This window comes from Phalacrocorax aristotelis, chromosome Z (genome assembly GCF_949628215.1).
Source record: "Phalacrocorax aristotelis chromosome Z, bGulAri2.1, whole genome shotgun sequence".
Classification (NCBI taxonomy): Eukaryota; Metazoa; Chordata; class Aves; order Suliformes; family Phalacrocoracidae; genus Phalacrocorax; species Phalacrocorax aristotelis.
Genome location: NC_134311.1, coordinates 76,795,807 through 76,821,065, shown reverse-complemented (window position 1 = coordinate 76,821,065; position 25,259 = coordinate 76,795,807). Strand labels below are relative to the sequence as shown.

The 25,259-nt window shown below is 37.6% G+C and overlaps 1 protein-coding gene across 2 annotated transcripts; it reads left to right on the top strand.

Annotated features, from left to right (window-relative positions):
• The first annotated feature begins 717 nt into the window (after positions 1–717).
• Positions 718–13,057, top strand: SYT4 (synaptotagmin 4). Of its 2 annotated transcripts, none has more exons than XM_075079034.1 (4): positions 718–1,262; positions 4,079–4,887; positions 6,459–6,579; positions 9,634–13,057. In XM_075079034.1, exons 1-4 carry the CDS (start codon positions 1,229–1,231, stop codon positions 9,939–9,941), a joined length of 1,272 nt encoding a protein of 423 aa, XP_074935135.1. In that variant the 5' UTR covers positions 718–1,228; the 3' UTR covers positions 9,942–13,057. The 2 variants fall into 2 exon arrangements, with proteins under 2 accessions (XP_074935135.1, XP_074935134.1); XM_075079033.1 differs by having other exon boundaries at positions 4,079–4,893.
• The last annotated feature ends 12,202 nt before the right edge of the window (positions 13,058–25,259 follow it).

Genomic DNA, 25,259 nt, shown 5'->3' with positions numbered 1-25,259 from the left:
CTGCTTTCTTGTTCTGATTCCCCTTATTCCTCCCCATGTGCCAGCATCCCCCTGCCTTGTCCCCATGTTCTCAGTCCAGTTGGGGAGACAGACATCTAAACCTAGTAAAATCCAGAAGCATCAAGGTAGATCCAGCTCTTTCCTAGACCTACAGGAAGGTCAAGAGGATGCCCAAAGTGGGGGCTGAGTGTTTTTGTGAGGGTGGATGGTGGGAAGACTCAGAGAGGAGGGAGAGGGAGAAGGCATATCAGGAGTATTCATGATTCAAGCCCTGTAAGTGTATCACGTCAGTCACAGGAGAAATGCGTGCCTTGCAGTTGGAGCTGGGCTTTCTGAGTTGACGTCTCCTTCACGTTGTTGTAGCCTGTCCAGCTGATAGATTAATAAGCAAATAAATAAATCTTACCCCAGCAGAATAGGCACACCCGTGTATTACACAAGGTGCACTGAATCAGAGTCATTAACATTTCACTGTCTGTCCGATGGAGGGTGGGAGATCATATCCTGCTTCAGGGCAGTTAAAATAATCGATGAGTGCGTGTTCAATCCCCCGGTGGGTGGGGTGGGGGGAGCGGGAGGAAGGGTGTGGTGGTTGGGGAGGGGGGATGGGAGGTGGGAAAGGTGCTGATTTCAGCCCTGTAGCGTCAGGATTGCGTCAATTTGGGTTTCAACCACGTCTTCAGTCTGGGAGCGGAGCTACTCAGAAGAGCCAAAACAGGAAGGGGGTTGCAAATCGGTGTGCAAAGGGGAGGACCGAATCTTCCCCTCCCCCTTCTCCTCCAGCCCCCTCGCAGCCTCCTCCTCCACATTCCCCACCGCTCGCGTCTCCGGGTTTTGTTTTTTTGTTGTTGTTGTTTTCCTTTTTTTAAAAAAAAAAACACGCTGGAAAAGACGGTTGCCCAGGAGCCTTGAGGGCGGAGAGCCGGGAGACATCAGGGCAGAGCCTTCGGCGTCCCGGGCAGGCGGCTCGATCCGCGGGGCGGCGGCACCCGCACCCCGGCCAGCGGCTCCCGCATCCCGGCCGGCCGCTCCCGCACCTCGGCCAGCGGCTCCCGCATCCCAGACCGCTGCTCCCGCATCCCGGACCGCGGCTCCCGCATCCCGGACCGCGGCTCCCGCACCCCGGACGGCCGCTCCCGCAGCCCGGACCGCGGCTCCCGCACCCCGGACGGCCGCTCCCGCATCCCGGCCGGCGGCTCCAGCACCGCGGCCAGCGCACGCCGCCAACATGGCTCCGATCGCGGCCGGCCGGCAGCAGTTCGGTAAGCGCGTCCCGGCCCCGACCCCCCGCCCGCGGCGCTGGGGGCTGCTCCCCTCCCCGGGAGAGGCGCAGGCAGGCAGCCCTTGCTGAGCCACCCCGCGCCCCCCAGCACGCAGCCAGCTGGGAGGAACCTGGTTTCCCCCAGTTCTCCCCGATCTCAGAAGTTGCTGTGAATTTGCTTTCTTTTCCTTTTCTCTCTCTCTCTTCACACCCCGCCACCCCTCCCCAACCAGTTCCCCCCGGTAAAGCACCGGGAGAGACGAAGAGGTAGGTGCGTTTTCAGATACGAGAGGTTTGGGATTGTTTTCTCTGTCTTGGTTAAAGTAGCGTGGCTTCAGAGTTAAATGATGTAAATGCATCCTGTGCCACAGACAAAATCTTTGTTCAAGCCATTCTTGGAATAATTGTCATTCATTTTTTCTCGTTGTAGAGAAAGACTTGCCAACCGTTACTTAAAATGAAAGCTATCCATGTAAAGGACATTGCTAGGAAGGTGAAAATACAGGATCCCAGTGTTTTTTGCTAAATTGCTGCTTCTTGATCAGTTTGCATTCATTGAGAATAGTAATGGTAACAATGAACTTTTCAGTCTTGACGTTTCTATAGACTGGATGTCGAGTGCTGAACTGTGACACTAAAAGTTTCAGAAACAGTCATATATGTGCACTTATAAAACAGATACATAAATAGCTTTACTCAGAAAAACAGTAAGTAGAAATGTTTCTGACCTCTGCTTTGCAAATATTGACTCTAGCCTAGGTTACATTTGCTTTAGCAGTGGTATAATTCAAGGATCATTCCACAGACTTAAGTGAGTCCTGTTTTTTATCATGTGTCTGAAATAATAACTTCTCTCAGAATCAGTTGGTGATGTTTCCTACTAATACACTGCCTTGAATGTTAACCAATTGATTTACATTATGACAACAGCAAGAAATTCAGGCTGAAACATAATTAGTTGTAAATATAAACCCATTTTAGTTACCATTTCATCTTCTTTCCTACCCCACCCACTCGATGTTTCTAACTACATTTGTGACATCATGCTTATGTAATTACTTATTTAAGAAAGATAATTAATATTTTAAACACCAGATTGACTCTACCACTGCTTTCAGTAGTTGTAGAATTAAAATATAGCCCAATATCGATTCCTATAAAAAGTGTATCATCTCATGAAAAAGTATGCTAAATGTGCAAATCATTCTAAAAAGCTGTTAAAGTATTCTGATTAGTTTTCAGATATGTCTTGCTTTCTACCCGTATACCATATTTATTTAAATTTATGCAGCCTGGGGAATTTTTGAAACTCAGAGCCACGTGCCTAACTTAGAAAAACACTTTTTGGTCATGTATATAATTTTCAGCCATTTCATTAAGTTCTTACAGTTAAGTATGTAGACTAATACAGCTTGTGGGCAAAGGGAAAGTGACATGAATATCGTCAGAAGAAATTAATAGCCAGGCCTGATCTTTTCTGTGCTGGAACATTATGTCCTACTTTGATAGTATTGTTGTGGATTTTTTTGAAACATCCCACTAAAAAGAAAAAGGTATAGTGGCAGCACATCTATCTGCCCAGCTTTTACCTGGATGAAGCTGATTTACTAATATATAGAGGGGGTAGTTTTCCTTTTCTCATCCAGAACGATCTGCTAATCATTTGCGAGAGAACTAGGATTGTTACACAATTGCCTTTATGCATAAACAATGTCATTCCATTAATATTCTACTGGTCTTCTACTGTTGCAGGGAATAAAGATTAAGCTGATTGTTACATTGTGGAAGGTTTAAACTCCCTTAGTAATGTTACTTATGGGCATAATTGGATTTCCAATTAGTTGTGCTCATTTACCCCTTCGATGCATGCTCTGAAGGGCTAATGATACTCTGTATGTAACTAATGTATCCACATGACAATTGAGGTTGTAACACTTGCTCAGTTTTCTCTTTAGTCAGTTTAAGTACAGGATTCATATTAAGGTAGAAGAGAATTATGGTTTAATGTTTTTCTTATATACTCCTAAAAAGTAGTGAACCTTCCTGTAAACTCCCCATAGCTTTGATTCATATTGTCCTAAATGTAAAGCTTAGTGGTTATCAGTGATACACTTAACAGTTTTTTCAGCTTTGAACACACGGCTTTGTGACTGCTCAATGTCACATCCATCTGGAAAAGACACTTGGTATATAATTATTCTAAATTTTCATTATAGACTTCCTCCTGCAAAGTATTGAAAATCCCATTGAAACAGCTGGGTGTTATAACCTCCAATTAAACTCAGTTCTTTCAAGAGATACCTACAGGCAATTATGGGATCAGAACACAAAAAATGAGTTAGTTGAGTGTACAAAGTATTCTAGGAAACAGTGTGAAGAGCAGACAGTGTATCTATAAGTAATGCATGTTTCAGACTCTGTGTTCTCTAACTAACAAAGCTCTGTAGCTCAAAGCTGAAACCTTCCGAGAGCTGGTATTACTCACAGACGTATATCTCAGAAACTACACACAGAAGGGTGAGATAGTCGAGCAATTACTAGTGGTTATTACTATTAGGATGGGAATAGTATTTTCCTCCCAAACACTATGTGTATGGAAAAATACTAACATAACGAGCGTGCCTCAGTATGGGACTACACATTCTTGCCTGCAGGTGGCGAGCAATATGTACAATGCAAAGCACTTTCAGTCTGTCGATCCTGCTGCTATTATGATCTCCTATCAGTTTGGTTTACTAAATTATTACTTTATTAAATATCACACAGAGTCCAAGGCATTGCTGTTTATGTGCTTGTTGCTATTTATTTGATTTGCAGATGAAATTCCTACAGTGGTTGGGATCTTTAGTGCATTTGGCCTTGTCTTCTCTGTCTCCCTTTTTGCTTGGATCTGCTGCCAGCGTAAATCTTCTAAATCCAATAAGACCCCTCCATATAAGTTTGTCCATGTTCTGAAGGGGGTTGATATTTACCCTGAGAATCTCAACAGTAAGAAGAAGTTTGGAGCAGATGATAAAAGTGAAGCAAAGAACAAATCAGCGATGCCAAAGAATTCTCTCCATCTTGACCTGGAGAAGAGAGATCTAAATGGCAACTTCCCCAAAACAACCCCTAAAATCCAGAGCTCTCCAGATCTTGAAAATCTGTCTCCTAAGCACTTTGCAGAAAGGAAGAAAGATTCAGTATCCCCTGATAGTTTAAAATCCATCACTTCTCTGTCATCTGAAGATAAACAAGACAAGCTAGGAACTCTCTTTTTCTCCTTAGAGTACAATTTTGAGAAAAAGGCATTTGTAGTGAACATCAAAGAAGCACGTGGGCTGCCAGCAATGGATGAACAGTCAATGACTTCTGATCCCTACATCAAAATGACAATCTTGCCTGAGAAAAAGCACAAGGTGAAAACCAGAGTGCTGAGAAAAACCTTAGATCCAGCTTTCGATGAGACCTTCACATTTTATGGGATCCCCTATAGCCAAATTCAAGACTTAACACTTCACTTTATGATCTTGAGCTTTGACAGGTTTTCCAGAGATGATGTCATTGGAGAAGTTCTCATTCCCCTCGCAGGAATTGAACTGTCAGAAGGAAGGCTGCTAATGGACAGAGAGATCATCAAAAGAAATGTTAGGGTAACATGTTTTTTATTTAAATTTTAAAAGTGTTGTGCTAGTGTTAGCTATGTTTCTTGTTTAATGCTGCTAGCATCTTGGAAAGAAAAGGAAACAAGCTCATCGTGCACGTCATTGAGATGCTTTCATAATGGCATATGAGGAAGCAATTATACAAATGTAATAATAGAACATTACAATAAGCAAGTTGCAAGAAATTGATTTGTCCTAAACTCTACTTGCTTATTCAGCTGGTCCATCAGTTTTGAGTGGACCCATTTACATTTACACCAAGTGGTCTCAATCTACATTAGTTTGCTTTAAAAGGAAAGAATTAAATATTTATATATTATTCCCATTCTCCTTCCTCCCCTTTTCTGTTTGAAGTCATTCTATCTTAAAGCTTATTGAAGCAAATGTAAACCTTTTACTTCAACTACATACGTTTTATAGCAGATTCTTAAAGAGTGCAGGTAGTTTTAGTTAAGGAATTGGAACCTGTTGTAGACCCTATTGCTGAGGCAGTAGTATGTTCTTGCACTTCAGTGTTGCTACTACCTTCTACTACTCAAGAATTGTGACACAGGTTGCAGATCTACTGAGGATAGTAAGACACGAGGGAGAAGCCAAAGCCTTACTGAAGTCAACGGCAAAACATACTGACTTCACTGGGCTAAAAATATTTCATACTATTTTGTCTGATTTCTGAACGTAAAGATCATTTACAACCATCACAGGTGAACTACAGAAATGCACATGTATCACACACACGTCTCAATCTCTGCTAAGGAAGTGGAACGTGTATTGACTTTCGATTTGATTGTTTTCAAAGAGCAAGCATGCTGCCAAATCAAATAAATGTCTACCAGACAACATACCTATAACTAATACTGTTATTTTGTAATTCTATCACTATATTACAACAACTATAACTATGTCATTGATATTTTCTTGATAACTTATTGGCTTTTCTGGTATATAAGGTATTATTTTTCCCTTGTTTCCCTTGCCTTCCTCCTTTCTGTGAAATAATCTAATCCAGCAAATCCAAGTCTAATAATCATAGAGAAGATCTTTGATCTCATCTTTATTTCATGTGTATTATACTACTTTAGAAAGTGTCAGGGATGATATTTCAATAACTGTTTGATCCTTCCTGTTTAAAGACATTCCACTGAAGATTTTTAAATTTACTTTTATTCTATTTGTTTTGCTTTGTTTTCAAAATAACTTTACAGAATTTTGTTTTGCTTAAGATCTTTTTCATTCACTGTGGATTTTTTTTTCCTCAGGATGTAGGATTTTGTTTCTAATTTCTGAAGCTAGTGATGGCATGTCAACCTGTATTTTCAATTATTTATTATTTATTTTTTGTTCAGTCTAATAGACAAGAGTTATATAACTACAGCAGAGGGAAAATATATTTGCTATGTAAAGCAGCACAGCTCCGTAAGTTATATCCTTTTACACCATTTCAGAACATATAGTTATGTGGCATTTCATAAATCTTCTTAATTCTTGTTTAAAGCTTGGTCAATGTAATTGCTTATAAATAGTCTTAATTCTTTTTTCATTCATTTCCTCAGAAATCATCTGGGCGTGGAGAATTACTGATCTCTCTCTGTTATCAGTCTACAACAAACACACTCACTGTGGTTGTTTTAAAAGCCAGGCATCTACCTAAATCTGATGTGTCAGGATTATCAGGTAATGGTTTTACTAATGAATATGCCCTAAGAATATAAAACAAACAGAGAGAAGACAGCTGAAATGTGGCGTTTCAAAGACTAAAAATAGCCCATAAATGCAGAAATGGTGTCTCTATTATTTGCAGCTTATGCATTTTATTCATATCTAGGTCAATGTTTTATTTTCCAGTGTATGTATTTTACAAATTTATTCTTCAATCACATGTTAAAAAACATAACATCTGGTAGCAGTGGAAACCAATGAGTTTTGTGATTGTCTTGAACAGAACCCATCTGCCATAGGTATGCGATGTTGTTTGTAGATACTAAAAGCTTTTATTTATGACAAAAACTCAGGTATTTGTAGAAGATCAGTACTGAGTGAGATCATCATATGGTTTATTTCAGCTTAGCACCGAGAAAAGCAACGAGTTACATCAGTGCTGAATTTGGCCCACTGAGCACTAACATTTATTTGGCAAGGTGAAAAGGTGAACTATGCCAGTGCTGGAAGCAGGTTGTAATGTAACACATGCTTTATCATAAGCTGTACCTGTGGTGCACTAAGAAGGAGCAGTTTTTGCACTCCCATCTCCTGGTCTTGTGCCATTTTGCATTCAGTGGAAGTCAATATTAGAACTGCACTTAGATGCACATAAATGCTAGATAACATAATAACTGAATAAAATTTAATGTTCAATATACTAAGGATAAGAACCATACAAAAAGAGCAATATACAAGAAAGGACTATGCAAACAGTAGCACAACTGCTGTTGATTCTGTATGGGACTGATACTCTCTCGTTTCACAGGAATTTTTTGAAAAGAAGTAGTTTTGGGAACCACTGAATCATAATTACTACAGCCAATAATACAGTCTTTCTACTTCACATACCACAAAATACTGTAACATACCTAGAAAGTGAATTATCCTTGATCCAATGCAACAAGGCTATAGATAACTCCCATTTATGTAGTTGTGTTCCACTGAGATCTGATCTCAGTTTTATTCACATATCATAAAGAGAAAGGATATAAACGGAATCCAACAGTTTACTCCCCTGTAAGAGAGCATGCCTACTTTTAATAATCAGCCCCAAAGTCACAGCAAATTGTGGAGGTTTCATGAAGACAGCATGACAGCAGCTGATCTCAGCAGACCAAGTCTGGGTGAGGTTCACCCTGGTGAGAAAATAACTTGAAAACAAAAGCCCTCCTAGTCTCAGCAGCCACCTGGACCCTACAGCACATCCAAAGTACACATTTGCTAACGGTACCTCTTATGAGTAAAGCTATAGATTTTGTTTGCACACTCTGCTTCCCTTAGTATAACTTTGCTAACTATAAATGGAACATAATATTTCTAAGAGATACAGGCAGCCATACTACATCTGTATACCTAGTTCATTTAGACAGTTCTTCCCTATTTGCTGTTCATCAGCAAGGCCAATTCAATAGAAGTTTGGGTGTCAGTAACATACTGCACACATGACGGTCCTTATTTTTTCTGTGACTTTCCCTCAGCCCAATATAAATCTTGGATGAGGAGGAGTGTGAAACGGTGTTTCTATGGGGTCAGCTAAACGATCACATAACCCCATCTCCTTAGGAAGATGGGAACTTTTTTAATCAGAAGCTGTTCCATTCCAACAACCTCCTTTGTTTCCTTGATCACTGGTGTTGATGTCTCCTAATAGACCTCATAAAATCAAGAGGAACTTTCTAGCCTTATCTAGCAGCTGGTCAGAAATAAGAGTCGGAAAATAATTTCTTTAAACAGACATGAACCACAGCATGAATCCACCAATGGATATTGGTTCTGATACTTTTAATGCTTGTGTGTCATATATTCATTCTAAAGCCAATGAACACTTTAATTACATTAAACCTGATATTTAAAATGTTTATTTTGGTGATAGTATATGAAAGCAAAGATGTATTCTATCATACCATACTCCTGTTAAACTATTGCCAGTTCAAGGAAACTAAAACCTTTTTATCATCTGACTATTTCAGTCTGATAACTTTGGCATAACATTTCTAAATATGGTTCAGTTTAAATTTACTTTTTGAAAAAATATTCAACTATTCTTGATGTTTATTAGCTGTTAGTTTACATAGATTGTCTTTTTTTAACTGGGTTCAGTAGAAAGGATTTTGTACTGCATCTTTGCACCATGAAAATTTGGAAACAGGCCCACATTTGCACCAAAATGAATGCCACGGTACTTTAAAGGAGTGATTTTTAAAGCATTTTCTATAATTCTTCTGAAGAAAGAAATATAGCCATTGTTGAAGAAAATAGCAGAGGAATCTTACAACAATTGAATAATTATAAGGAATGCAAACACTCAAAGTTGATTGACAGGTAAAAATATGGACATTTTCCCTTCCCTTCTTCAATAGTAGTACAGCACAGACATAAAGACAAATACATATTCTAACAACAAACACACCCCTACATCGAAAGTTTAGTGTTAAATTTGTTCAATAAAAACTAGTGGGCCCAATTTAATATGTTAATTGACTTTGGTAGAACCACAACAGAAATTAATCACATCCATTCATCCATTTGCTCAGCATGAGCTTATTCTTTCTTTTCTGAGGTTTTTCTTTGCATGAGTCTTATTAGCACTAATGATTATCCCCTACTGGTAGAATGTGTGAAAAACAGATTTCTGTTACAAGCAAATATGTAAAGATACATATTTGTCAGAATCCATTAGAATTTTGTGTACTTTCAGACCACCTTTGCATGTAGTAGAGATATTATTAAGGTTAATGACTACAGGGCAGGATTTATCTCATGAAGACCCTTGTATTTGATCATATGAATCATGCCCTAAACTTTACTATCTTGATTACATCTTTGGTGACCATAAAGGGAGCTTAAAGGAACTAATTCAGATGTAAACACAAAAAATGGATGAGATGAATCATCTTTAATAACTTGAAATATCTCTTCATTTTGGTGTAATTATGTTGCTAAGTTATGAAATTTACCATTAACTAGATCAAGGAATTTCTAAACAACACTGTTCAACAGCTGATCTGTGCTTTCTTTTCATTGCAGATCCTTACGTCAAAGTGAACCTGTACCATGCTAAGAAGAGAATTTCTAAAAAGAAAACCCATGTGAAGAAATGCACCCCGAATGCAGTGTTCAATGAATTGTTTGTCTTTGACATTCCTTGTGAGGGCCTTGATGATATCAGCATTGAATTTTTGGTTTTAGATTCAGATAGGGGGTCAAGGAATGAGGTCATTGGCCGGTTAACCTTAGGATCTTCAGCAGAAGGAACAGCTGGAGAGCACTGGAAAGAAATTTGTGAATATCCTAGGAGACAAATTGCCAAATGGCATATGTTGTGTGATGGTTAGCAGCTTAGGGAGGAGTTGGAACTTGAAAAACTATATATATTTCCATAGGCAAGGAGCAGTTTTCTTTCTTTGCTATGTATAATTACAGGCTTGTAACTACAAGACTTTTTTTTAGGAGTTGGGGGAATAAAAACTGGATTGAATTATCAGAACAGAAGGTAATTAAATTTTCACAGTAAATAAAGGAATGTCTGTTTCATTAGACTTTAACATAATTGGATCAGATTCATATTCTTCTGAAGTTCAGATAGCCTGAAACTTCTGAAATACTATAGACTTTAATAAGAACAGACTATGTTTTATGAAAAAGTCACTGGAAACCTTAATAATAGTGTTACACAGAAGATAACCTCATTAAAATATACCACTAGACCTAAAAAAAAAAAAACCACCTGTGGCTTATTTAAGGAAGGGGATAAATCTGTAAAAGCCATGGGGAATGAGGGTGTGTAGGAGCAGAATTCGTCCTGCCCCTCCACCAAAAACCTTCTTTTATGAAAATTCAATCATTATTTGTAAGTTTTGGTTACTTACACGTTGATCATCCCAAAGACTGAAAAGATTTTCAGCAATTTCAGCAATTTTGCTTTACATATCACATCATGTGCAAGTAGTTGTTTTATGTGTGGAAATACTGTATTTACACTTGGATTTTTTTAATATGTATATATATAACTTGTTTTATTACAGTGATGGAGATAGATAAAATCTACAAATTGTTGTGCAAGTTAACATACATTGTCTTGTTAAAAGGGCTCCTTTATGGGTGACTGCACATGTTATAGTATAGCTAGAAGTTGGGATTAGATATGGCTTGAATTTTTTACCTCTAGCAAGGATTACACTCTAAGCATTTCAAGCCATAGGAAAGCTTTTCTGTTGAGATGAGGTAACATACAGGACATTACAGTAATGACTTTTCACCAATTATATTTCAAGCCATTAAATAATACTTACTGAAGAGTTGTTCTATTGTTTCATTAAAGAACAAAATCGTGAGACAGAGATCAAAAGCTTATTCTGCTGTTTAACTTCCTGAACTGTAAGTAATGTCATTACAGTCCATAAGACTGCTCCCAAAATACTAAGTTTAATGAATTTTTAAACTTTTGCATTATAGGAAACCAAGCTCACATTATAATTTATCCACCATTATGTTAGTCAAACTACTTGAAAACTGCATCTCACTTAGATTATATGTATTAATGTCCATTACTGATTGTACTGAAAATTGGTGGTGGTAAGGGAAAATAACATCCTGATTTAATGTTAGTGTGACATATGTATGTTTGAACTTAAACTGTGCCAGGCTGGGGGAGTATCAAGTGTAACATTTAGACTGGTGAAATTTACTCTTGGTCACACCAGTTAGAATTTTAGGCTTTCAAAATAATAGCACAACTATGAGCAGAGTATTTCCTAAAGTTTGTACACTGATTTCTGACACGGAACTCTTTGCAAATATTGCTTTTACCTAATTTTCAATTACAATATAAATAAAGAAGAATATAATGATGTTAGTTGTTGACATAAGAAGGATTTTAAAAGTAGAAAATCATCGTTTTCAGTATTTTTGCATCTGTCATTTTGTCATGTGTAATCCCACTGTAGTGAGTGAGATTATTTGGGGATTATGGTATTGCAGGTAAAGGTAGCAAAATGGGCATGCCAGGTAAAAGCATACTTTGATGTCAAATTTCTTTCATTAAACAACAGATCCTGGTCTTATTCAAAACTGTTGGAGATTTGTTGTCAACTTTACCTGTTCTCATATGGCCAAATTGCAGTAAAGGACACTGAAATATGAAATATGCAAGTAGAAAAATAGTACTGGAAGAATTCTATTGAGGCTCTTCCAGGTTTTGTGTCGGTATTTTCTCCAGTTTTTGAGAATGTGTTTGATATAATAGTGTTTATAAAGTTCTGTAAAAATACATTTTCAAAATAACATAAACATGCTTTTTATGATAATGCTTAATGTAAAAATACTGCGTATTGTATGTATAAAGGAGAGGAATCCTTTTTGCTTATTTCTTTAGAAAGATGATTAACTGCTTAAGGGCTAGAGTTTGCCAGCCATGTTCAAGCAGAGCTAATCCAAAGCCATCAGTTCAAAAGAAAGATGCCCACAAGCTTCAGTGGGGTTTGAAGTGCAATCACGGATCAAAACTCTTGTTGTGAGTCAACCCAGAAATATCAGTGGGACAAGGATAAGGGGAGACACTGTTTGATCTGACAGAGCCTGGGAGAATTTAAGTTAGTACCACACAGCCAGAGTTGTTACAATTTCTAGTAAGTAAAGAACCTTATACTGAAGGTGATTGCATGAAAGAGAGTGGGACACCTTGTAATTAAAAAAAAAATGAGGTTTTTGTATATTGGCCCATAAGTAGTATATTATCTCTAAAAATCAGATGTCAGGAGTAATCTTTCTTCATTGGACACAAATCCTGATATTAGAAGACAAAAACCCCACCTTTTTGAACAGATGATGGGCTGTGACCATCTTTCATTTTGTACCCAACAAGTCATCATCGATTTTTTTTTTTAAGTTTCTATAGAATCTTGAGGGTTAATATTTCTACCAGCTAAATGCCAGTTGTTGCTGGGGGTAGGGTGTAGGAATGGGAAAGGGAAGGAAAGGCATTTTTATTAAATCTAAAAAACCCCCTGTAAATAGAATTTTTTTTTTTTCATTTAAAGCAATGTTTGGCTTGGAAAGTTGAGTAAAGATGACTTGTAACACATCTAGACAAGGCAGGAGCGAATGTAGACCTGTATCGAGATGAGAAATTCTGCTGTTTTATAAAGTATCCAGTTCTCATTGTGAATATCTTGAACTCTGTTAAAGACACTGTACTGTATTAAACATGTAAAAAATGATGTTTGTCGAAGTAGCTTACAAAAATAATAACTCCTTGAATGGAAGACTATCCATGTCTGGAGATCTGTCGTAACTAAATACCTGATTTGTTATGGTGTTGTAACTTAATAGAAGCTATTTGAGAGGAAGCATGGTGTATGAGATTTTGTAAGTTATTTGTGCCAGTTCTGTATGTTGTGCCATGTGTGTAAGACAAGAATAAACCGCTGCTTTCGTTCATCCCATCCCAAAACAGTTTTCCCACCAATGTATCTTTTCCAGAGATTTCTGCTATTTTTTGTATTCATGGTCTACTCTCCCATGCTTCTATCAGAAAGTATTTGTCTTGCAAAGTCTTCCTTTTCTCACAGAGGTGGATTAGACTTGTTCTGCCAAATACTACCTAGGCATATCACATGTTCTTTATTTGTAGCTTCCTGTTGCATACTGACATTTGTCTTGAATTGTACTGTACACTCAGGGTAGGACCTGAGACATGGCCCAACACAGAAAATCTGAGCCCTACATAGGCCCTACAGGGACTGATATTACATGTAAACAAGAATGAATTCTAGCATATAAAGTGGAAGAAGTAAAATGCAAGTCACCTTACTATTGGGATCCTGGTGACATTCCACTGGTTTTCCAGAAGAAAAAGATTATCCCTTGGACAATTACACTGTGCCACTCTTACATTCTTTGATGTAAGGAAGCGTTGTCAGGCACCAGCTAGTCAGGTGAGTACGGAAGTTAAGGTAAAAAAAGGATTTCTTCAAACTCTATACACAAATACACACTTTGTTGCTGTGGTCTCTAAGGTTATTAAACTGTTTTACCAGCAAAGAACCTAAAGCTAGACAAGGAAGAAGGCAGTTACAGCTGGGATACACATTGACATTTAATGACTCCCACTGTGAGCCTACCTTGCCACAGAAATTAATGTATAAAAACTATGGAGGATCCACTAACCAAATGAATGACATGGAACATCTTCCATAGATATAACTGGTCTACTCTTCCTGGTAACTCTGTCCCCAAGATACAGGTATTAAGTGTGAAAGACTGATCTTTTCCATCCTATGCAGTCACTTCTGTTTTCTTCCCTGCATTCTATAGTTCTCCTCAAACAATGGTGATTCACATGGGTCATATTTCAGACCATCTTCTTCAAGACAGAGATCAAGAATATGTGTAGGTTTTCCAACTGTAAAGGAGCTGAGTCTCAAGGGGAGTCTTGACTACTATTTGTATCCCAAATTGCTGCAACAGACAAGTCCTGTGAGGACTCAAGGAAGCCCTTACAGATGCCCTTCTGCTTGCAGGAGATGTAATTCCTGAGGTGTAACATTATTCTGTAAGTGCCTTCTATTCATACAACACCACAGATAGCAACATGCTGAGGGCAAAGCGATAACATCTAACTACAGATGATTGTGAACAATATTTATTTTCCTCAAGCAAGATTCAAGTATGTTCCATGTAAGCTTCTACCCTCCTATCTGTGCTCTCTGCTTCACAAGGTCTCATGAGCTGTTGAAAAACTCATGGCAGTCTTAAAACTGCTATGACTGGTACTGGCAATTACTTGCTTTGCTCTGATGATGACTCCTGAGTAATTACCTTCCTTCAAAAATTTCTACCCAGTTCTCACAGGCTTCTCCATAACATCTTTTACTTTCCATCACTAAAGAGCTGTTGCAACATGGCTTTGGGTCTAGAGGCTTTGAGGCAGCTTTGGAGCACAGATTACTGTTGCAGCACGGCAGCACATTTTACTTCAGAAGAAAAAATCAAAGCCAATTAAAAGAGAAAAGGGAGGAGTTAATTTCTTTGCTATGTTATTTTCCTGTTTGTATTGTTATACTGGCTCTTAGACCATTAAAGAACAAGTTGAGCCTGACTGGAAAATGTTTGGTTTCCTCATATCCTGATGAAGGAGGTTTAATTCATTATTGAATTTTATTCTTCCTCTTCGGTCAGTCTCTCAAGGGCTTTTATTGAGGTGACTGAGCTGTAAGAAGACATGTGGTTTTGCACTTTTGTAAGTGGACGATGTGGCATGCAGTTTGGGTTTAAGTGAAATGTGCATGAATTTAAGGTCCCACTGGGTGACAGGTAAGTGTTGTTTTATTGCAAGCAGCTTCACTAGGGCTGTTCTGAGTCATAGGGTTCTGGATTATGAGTTAATTGGCAAATAGAATAGAGTATTTGCAATATAAGTTAATGTTGCAAAAAGATCCCTGTCTTTCCTCCACATAAGAAATATTGCGTTATGAAAGGCCCTAGTTCTAACAAAAAATAACATACAGAAAAAAGCAGAAAATCCAAGAAGCAGAATGTCAAAATGCACAAAGAAGCATCTTGCGACTATTTGATTTTGAAATCACTGGAGAAGAAGCATCATTTTAGAACAAATTCATTGCTGTTACAGTTCTTTTTTCTAAGCAGCCACGGGTGCTGTAGGGTGACTGCAAGATTTAATTTAGTCTTGAAGACAATCACAGGTATAACCATGAATTTTCTCTGACAGATGCTGTAAATATTTTACGTGGCTCTGAAAACACAACAGATTTTATGGAAACAACTAAGAAGTATTGCACAGTATCACTAGCAATATTGATTACATTTCAGGAATACCCTCCAAATGAGATTGCCTTTAGGACTGTGTGAATGAAAGTTTCTAGTTGGGCACTAAGAGACAGACAGGGAAACCTCTGTACGTCTGCATCTGAGGTGTCTATGTACACTGATTTGTAGGGCAAATAAACAGTATTCTAGCCTCAATTTTCCTTTCAGTACCATGGGATAAAGCTTAACAACATCAACAGTAGCTACTAACTTCTGTTATGAATTATTATTTTCACAGTTCTCCAGGGCTGTAATGCTGCTCCGGGGACTGCATTTTCTTGAGATAAATCCCTCAGAGCTATATGACGCAATGGATATTTATGGAAAAGAAAATAGCTGTGAACTACAAATAGGCATATAACAGTAGAGAATTATACCAGGCTAAAATCAGAAGTGATATTAAGCAACAATATAAAGTTATTGATACGTAAATCAGTGTTAAGAAAGTGCATGAGTAAAATGTCAGCAGAGGAAAGGATATAAAAGTCTGACACTTCTGCAGAACAAGCAAAAAACAAATGTAGTTGGTCTCTAATATGCATTTGTGTTGGTTGTTTACCCCCTTATTCCCTCAATGAAAGCAATACACCCTTATTTTAGCCTGCTTTAATTCACATCAGTTAACAGACATTTTTTCTAACTTGAAGTTCACTATGTGTGATCAGTCTTCAATTTGTTTTGAACAAGGGCTGGAAGGGTTGAGTATTGCATTTCTTTATATGCATGAAATCTGCTGAAGAACTGCCAAAGCTTTGCTGTTAGAAAGTTGAATACCTGATCTTCTAACATTAAAGGTGGCATAAAGGCATTGTTATAAATGTCTAAGTGTGAATTAACAAGTGATATGTCTCCAGGTTGAGAACTGTATTGACCCCAAGTCCTCTAGTATTTTGTTCTTGGTTACATCTAAGTGTGTGCAGAATCCGCAGGGCAAAGAGCACAAAGAAATGGTGGGGACCTAACCCCAGCAGTATGCATGCATCTGATGGTCTTTGTTTCATTCTGACAATAACTGACTGTTTTCATAAAGGATGATAGGTCAATCTGCTCTCAGTGGGAAGTAGGTGTCAATGCTATGTATTTCTCAGAGTGGTTGTAAAGCTCAATGAAAGAACACTTGCAAACCTTATGTAGATGAGTATTGCTAAGAATTGTTATGAAACTCTATGGTTCTATGAAAATGATCAGGTTGGAACTTGCACTTTCTTGGCATTTTTTTCCCTCTCTATGGTAATTTGTGACATAGAAATGTAAGAGAGTTATGATACCCAGAGGTAAGAAACATCTGCCAAAAGGCTATACTGTCAGCCAGCACCAATTACTGTGATTAAAACTTGATGCAAAAATAATGCCTGTCCTAGAATCCCCTTACTGATATTTTTGTTATATATACACGTGGCACTGCAAAATATCATTCATCCAGAGGCATTTAACTGAATTTATACTTTGCCTAAATCTACAATATACGGTACCTATATGAAGCAGACAATGCTTGATGTGAATCCTTTCTGAAATATGGTCCATAAAATTGATTCAAACCAGGAACAGAACAAAGTCAGTGTAACTAAAATACTTACAGTAAGTCATTTAGGCCTATAATACCAATTTCCTATCATGTTTTCCCCTGTGCTTTTGTGTTAAATGCCAAAACTGGCCTACAGTAGTGAATGAATGTAAGAATTATGATATGGTATATAGTGTTCATGTCACTTTTACTCTGTGCAATAATTTTAAATGAAATACACATTATCTGAACTGGTATTTGCTATCTGAGCTGAAAACAAACACGTTCTCCTATAATCTTCATGCTATATTACCCCAATTTTCCTTCATACTTGTCATGTTTTCCTCCTTTGTGATTAAAAGCATCTAAAAATTGGATCTTGCACAGTCTTTTCTGGAACCACATTGATCAGCCAGAATTCCTAATTCCTGACTAGGAATTTGGCACTTCAGGGCATGGTTTAGGAGACATTATAGTGTTGGTTGATGGTTGGACTTGATCCTAGAGGCCTTTCCAACCTTAATGATTCTATGATTCTATGATTGTGTTGGTGTACAGCAATTGCCCTAAACCCAAGAAAACTTGCTGGAAGGCAATTCCCTCCAAAGCAGCCATGTGAGTGTCAGACTGTAACTTCTGCCCATTGCAACCAGCCCGCTACAGCACCTGATCTGGCATCTTGCCTGGCTGGGCAGATGTGCTGCCACTAGGGTTCATTTCCTGAACGTGCTCAGTCAGACCACGGAGTCAGCTAGTTTCATACACGGCAGAAGGAAGTGGGTGATTAAGGAAAAAAATGAGGTATGGGTTTTGAGAGCAAACACTTTCAGCGGTATAGACACATGCTATTGATGAAGTGGATTTACTTCCAGCTACCAGGAAATTTTCATTAAGAAAATTCGTAACACATGGTTCTCACCTAAGTATCAGACAACTGCATGACTTCACCAGTAAGAACTAGAAGGCACAAACCGGGGTGTCACTGTGATGAAGAAGATTATGTTCTCTGATAGAAGGGACAGTAATACAAGTAACAGGGAACACGTCCAGCACACATACCGGAGGAGGTCCTGGGATGCACAGCCCAGTTCTGCAGTGCTTCGGAGGTGATCTGTATTCAGAGATTTGCTGAACAGCTCTGAGTAAGGCCAGAGAAGGGAAGAGATCTGTACTTAGCATTGTACTGTGTGAGAGAGTGGGAAGTAGGAACCCCCCTAAAAGGGTTTTGTTTGGAAAGCTGAATTAGATCAGAATCCATATGTAAACCTAGTCAAAACAAATAGTGATAAAATTCTGTCAGGAAGAAAAACCCCCAAAAAACAGATTTTAGGAACCATAATCATTCTACTGACATTTTCTGAAGTGGCATTATTTTTTTTCTCTTTAAAATAAAGTTGAGACTATTTGATATGCCAAGAAGAGAATCATCTGTTTGTGGAAGTATTAATGTTTGACTCCATCTTCATTGTTTTGATTCATTTGGTAAGGTTTTACAACATTTTCAGTATTGTATTTGTACACCACAGCAAGTAGGAAATATACTTTGTTAGCACTGTATAAACAAATTTTTTCAATGTTTCTGAATAAAATTACTTTTCTATTTATATGGCTTAAAAATGGTGCAGGTGCAAAGATTTGAAAATTTGGATTGTTTTCTAGTTTCAAATGATAACAGCGTTAGAATACTGGTTTTTCTTGTAAAAAAGAAGTTACATTTCCTGAACATCTTTGTTGCTAAGAATTCAATTCTGCAACTTTAAGACAGATTAACCCCACCCTGTAGATGTGAATGAGCCTCAGGAAACTACTTATTTTCCAGGGCCTTTCCAAGAGCGTTTTTCCATATTAGTTCACCGTGACCTAGACGGGAAGAGAAAAGCACCCAAATTAAAAGCCTTCTTACCTGTTGTCCTGTATATAGTAAAAAAAGGACTAGAGAATTTTTGGGTAAGCTCAAGTTTTTAAGGTGATTACTGCCCTATCCTTTGTAGACCACACTTCTGATGGGTGTGTTTCCTAGGGCCAACGTGGAGATCTCTTGCAGAGTTCAGGGCTGGAACACTGTTATTTATTTGTTCCTTTGAACTCAAGCTTAGTTTGCTGTTGTGGTTAAGAAACCTAATTGTTCTCTTACCTTCCACTTAAGGGCAGAGAGGACTAGGGCACAATGCATTCCACAAAATTGTCAGGGCTTCCTGAAGTTTTGAAGCCTGGTGGTCTAACAAAGAGGTGTTATACTGTCCTTGTGTTCAGTCCTGAAACACTGCAATGAAATAGGACTAGGAGCCTCAGGGGATGCAAGATAGGAGTTAACATGAAATTGTTGCGCAACTTGCATCCATATAATAGAGCAGAAATACAGATACATTTCTAGCACTATATCATGAAGTAGATGAATAGAAGCCAGCAGAGCTATGTCAGATGGGTATCTGAAAACAAAACTACAAACTTTTCAGGTGCTGCTTTTGGACTGTCAGGAGCGTCCTACATTTTAGAGCTCAAAATGAAGGGCAACTGTCTGTTTTCTTAGGCATTGCACTTTAACAATATATTGTATGCTGTCAACACATTACCAGTAAGAAACATTGCTTACATGGGGTTATACTGACACTTCATATAAAACACTGGTCTCCCAAATCACTACATCAATGTTTTTGATTTTGATACAATATACAAAACTTTATACAAGGAGGAAAATGCAGATGTTCTTGATTGCCACAGTTATGGATTTGATAACATGAGCTGAATAGAAGAAAGGAAATGCACTGCAGAGCAAAATAAGTAACTTAAACAATGGCCTTTCATGGTCTTTCTGTCTGTCAATTTAAAACTTTATTAGCCCTCATGTATTAAAAGGCAACATCACTGAAGTTTACCACAAATACATGGACGTTTCTCTCCCTTAATATCATCAGAACAGACCCTTAGAAGGGATAATATATTAGGCAACTGAGAGCCTGAAAGTTATTGGACGTTACAGTAAAGAGTGTAGGGAACCTCCTATTTTTACAAATTTAAAAGTGAATGCATTCATGATCCTAATACACTTATTCACTATCTGTAGCTAATTATCACTTAAACACAAGTAGGATATTAATATTAACTTACCAACTTCTCAACTTTCTCTGCTGGCTTTCTGCCTGAATTTGTAGGAGTGTCTGTACATTTGAAGTGTTCCTGGTAATCACAGGGTACTAAGCCAATTCCAGTTTGGAAATGAAGTTCTCTTTAGCAGCTCATTCATTCTTTACCCCCTGCTCAGGGAAGGAATTTGGCTATAATCCAGTCACCATCATCAGGATAGTTAGGGTAGTTGTCTACATAATGTTTTAGAAAAGTAAGACAAAATCTTTTTCTCTTGCATCTTGGCTGAATCTTATTCCTCATTTGCTAGACAGATAACAGTTATGCTGGGTGTCATTCAGTGTGAGAACACAATACTTTAATCGAATAGAAAAATATATTTTCCTGGCTTTATAAAATATCTGTCAATAATAACTGACAAATATACTGCATTTATTTTCTGGAATTATGTATCTGAAAGAGAATTAAGGACAGTAAAAAAGACACTTGGAAAAGAAATAGAACAATGATATTGCAAGTTATAATTATTTTTAAGAACAGTTCCATTTCTTCACCTCACAGATTGATAACCTAAAAAATAATCCCCATTTAGAGTGGAATTTTGACTGAAGACATGGCTGAAAAGATAAAAATGACATTTGAAATGATTGTCATCATGGCTACCTGAATCTTTCATGAAGATGACCAAACCAAATAACAGTTAATTCAGTGGAAATACAGGAACCATAGCAGTTATTTTTTGAAAAAGATATAATAATTACAATACAGGAATATTATAGAATGTTTATAGAATAATATAGAGTGATAATTTGTATCTTAAAATCGTTATACTGGATTAATGATATTAAAAGCATTAAATATTTCATTGCAACAGCTGTGTACAGATGGAAATATAATTTGATCAAAACTGTTGCAAAACATTGTTAAAGAGCTTATTTAGAGGTTTTTCTTCTTCCTTTAATGAGTGTGTCATCTGGATCTCCTTTAGGAATCTCCTTTATCTAGATCTCCTTTTTTATAGAAGAGTCATGTAGATTTAAAAGGTCATGCTTAACCAGAATCTTCATACTGGGGAAGTGACATTACAGTCATGACTGAAATAGAGACTTTGATTTAATTGGGCTTTTTCTTTCAGTGAGATTGTGGAACAAACAAATGTCTAATACTGGAGACAAAAGTAGCAAGGATAATCTAATAAAGAAAGCTTTTATTGGGATGATACTAACTAATCTTTTAATGGGAGAGGCATGATTTTTATGACTTCTTGTGGAGTAGTCAGGGTGCTGCCTTCTCAGGTCAGATGTGTCCAACATTTCTGTCATTGCTTGGATGACCTGAGAGAAACAATGTTAAAAAGCACCTCATTTTGCACTCTGGTTATACCCACAAAGAAACAGGATACTGCAGCAACGACTGCAAGAGGTGTGAAGCTGTCTGCCTTCTATTAACTAAAAAGCAAGTTGGTGTAGAATGATCTGCACTGTTCTAAGGATGAGTAGATCCTCTTTTGATGACTATAATTGGGATCACAAAGGACAAGATGTAGTTCAAACCTTCCGCTAACATGAGTGTCTGTCATGTTTTCCACTGGACAGGACAGGTCTCTACCTCTAGCCTTGTGCTGCTCCCCTCTCACATTGCATAAATAGATGAAATAACAGTGAAGAATTCAGCAGAGGTTGAAGGTTTTCAAGCTTATAAGGAGGGTATTTAGAAACTACATAACAAGAAGAAAAGTTTTCTAAAGACTTCTCCCAGTGTTCTGACAGACAATGAGGAGTCAGACAGAAGAAGTAAATCGTGTAAATGTGATAACCTAATATAAAGTTATATTAGACTTCTCTGCTACAAACAGTCATTGAACTTCCAACTTGCACACTGTATTTAGTTGTGACAAACAAAATAAAACATAACAGGCTAAAGAAGCAGGAGAACTATAACCAGTATGGGATGCCTTTGATGGGAAGTGACTTTCAATGGTCCAAGAAGGACCTTCCAGCCCTTAGTTCCAGAGGAGATCAAAGGAGATGTAATTAAAGTATAATTTGGCTGGAAAATTTATTCTCAAAAATGACACAGAAAAGTTATTAGTGCTTGAAATTTCTGTTAATTTTGCCAATGTATTGGCACTAAAAAGATATGTCAGTAATAAAATAATGAAATTTGAAATTACTGAGCTTATATAGGTTCATTAAAAACAATAGATTCATAGTGACATTATTGTAGCAACAATTTGATATGCGAAAAACTTATAACAGAAGGTGACAGCCAAGATGGATTTCTGTAACTAAATCAGGATTCTAAGTCTTGACACTACCTACAGGCCTAGTTTACTACCACTTCCCCCCAAAAAACCTCATCCTTTTACCTGTAATTACTAGACGGCAACAAAAGACATGAGGGTAATCCGAGAAAAAGCTCAGTGGTCTCTAGGGAGAAAAAAAAAATGGTACTAGGATGACCTCTAGCAGAGAATATGGAAGGCTGTATAATCTGATTTTACTGCAAGATCAGAGAATCATATTTATGTTCAGGCAGGTGATCTGTTTTATTCAACCATGCCAATACTAAGAATTATTAGTAAAAACAAAAAGCTGGCAGTGTAGAAAAGGACAATACAGAACCGGAAAATCTGTATTGTTCAGAAACCCATTCTAACCCGCAGAGAGAAAGCACTGCCATAACTCTATGCATTGGCCTTAATTTTTAGTGATTTTAATAGCATCCCATTATTTTATATTCCAAGGTTGAAAAGCCCCACCAATAACAAAAATTCTGTTCTGGTTTTCTACCTAAACCAAACATAATAATTCTGTACCTTACGAGGTGAGTTGAGTCTCAAAGTTGCAAAGGGTATAAAGAGAAATATTTTCTCTTTTAATTAACTGCATTAAGATTAAAAATTTTGATTTTAACACTCACGAAGCTATAATGTTCCTCTGCATAACAGCCAGGCAAATCATTGGAATGGCAAAGAGCAGCTATGTTTGCATTAAATTCAAATGGAACCAAACTGTAAAATGGCTTAAATTGTGCCTGGCATTAAACTAACACATTATGGATAATGTGTTTGGCCTAATGCCATCCTCTCTACTTGGATAGATGAACAAACACAATAAGAGTTTCAGTAAAGGACATTTTTGCATAGTTTTAGTGTTTGTAGATAAAGAACTCTGAAAGCTACAGTGCTACATAACTGGTTGGGAAAAGGGATAAGCAAGTATGTCCCTTGTAGGTAGACACTGCGCTGTTACTGTGCGAGTTCTCAACAATTCCACTGTAACTCTCTGAATAAGTAAATAGCCACAAACCCAGTGTTGTGGCTGAGATGTTTTTTCTTTATTGCTCTTCTAGCTGGACTTTTTGCTGTCTCAACAAAGTTCTCAGGAAGTTGTACAGAGGTTCTCTCAATGCCCTGGCTCAGATATTGGCTAAGTAAGGTAGTATTTTCCTGCTTTAGTGCAGCTTCATTAAAGTGTATGATGTTGTGGCTAATTGTGAGTTGAATTGCACAGTATAAATAAATCTTTGGAGGAACCAGTGAATCAGAGCTTCCAGTAGTTTCCTAGTAAAATCTTTGTCTTCCCTATAGAGTTGATCAATAGTTCAAGTTCATTCAATTTAGTCATACTTAGATAATCTTTAACTAGAAAGAAAGTACATCTGATTATTTCTCAGTGACCTTCTATTCTCTCTAATTCAATAGTCCCCTAAGTGTAGTCTGATTTTTTCCAGTTTTTATTTTGAGACAGTAAAAGAAGGTTGAATATTCACTATGTATCTCTCTTAAGGGGGATCTCACTGTAGCCTTGTCTATGTCACTGAAATAATTTTTTTTTGTTTACCACAAAAACAATTGGTCTTCAAAAAGTGGCTACAGAATTATTCTGTACAAGGAAGAGTGTCATAGTCTTCCTTTTTCCTCTTTGCCTCACATCCGCTCTAGCAGAGACACTCATGCAGAGAAAACATGTCCATTTGCATTCTGCGCCCAACAATAACCCTTCACTGTCTTAAATGCTCTTGCTTTCTGTGTTATTCCCTACCTGTCTACAATATCCAGTTCACCAAACTCAACTCTCTTCCTAATGGACAAGAATTAATACAAAAATTTTAAACCATTTGTTGTTTGTTGGTTGTTTTTGGGTTTTTTTGGTGGTTTTTTTCCCCCACTGCTCAGGAAGAGCATCCTAGACAGAGCAAAACCAATACTACATATACCATAAATTAATAAGTCTTTATTGTCTTGGAGATCATCTGGTTGGCTAATGAAGTTCCCTACAGAACAGTTATTGTTCTGCAAACCTAATTGTTTTATTTGGTACTGGGTTTCAGTGCATTCTGAAATACACTGAAAAAAGCATTTAAATATATCAAGTCCAGATATTTCCTATCTTCTTTTTAGTTTTGAATCCACTTAAGAGTCAGTGGTGGTGGTCGGGAAATAATATTGAAGCATCATATAACCTCAAAGTTTTCCATTGTCTAGACTGTATAAAAAGTAGAAGCAAAGACCGTTTTGGCAAGCTTCTTGTTTAGAAGTCAAAGGAAAGAAATGCACAGTTTTTGAACTCTACAATTCAAAAAAGAGCAAATATTTTGATTGTAGCCTTTCATTTTAAGCTCTTTCAATAGAGTTGTGCACTTGTTAGGCATAGTGTGATAGATTATTCCGGTGCCAATTTTCAATACAGAGTGTGGGATCCTCCTCAGAATCCACATAGAGGTCTTCATGTATTCCAATGGACTAAGCTCTCATGAAATCTGCTGAGGGTGGTTAGCTGAGTCTGTGAAGCTAGAGGGTTTCTTGGAGGTAGCAGTTGCTTCAGAATGAGCTGAAGCAGAGTGGAATATGTCTGGAGGACTCTGGAGCTGATGGTACTGGATAGTCTGGGCCTAAGCTAAGTTACGTTGTTACGTTGTTACGTTGAACTATAAGAATATAGTTCAGGTACAGTTTCTCAATTTCATTGACCTTGGGTTTATCTGACGCCATTGTATTGATCTTCACACTTACAGTGATTGCATCCATCAACACACTGAGCACTTAGAAAGATGACTTATCTGTCCAGCTGAAATTAGTCAGCCAGTTTTTCTTCTTAAGCAACAGAGAAACATGGTGGGTTTATCTTAGAAATGAACTTTAAGATCACATAAGACTCCCTTGATGTCTATCTTATTTTTGACTCTGAAGGAAGTAAAACACAATGTCATACACTGAACAGTGAGGTTTGATATA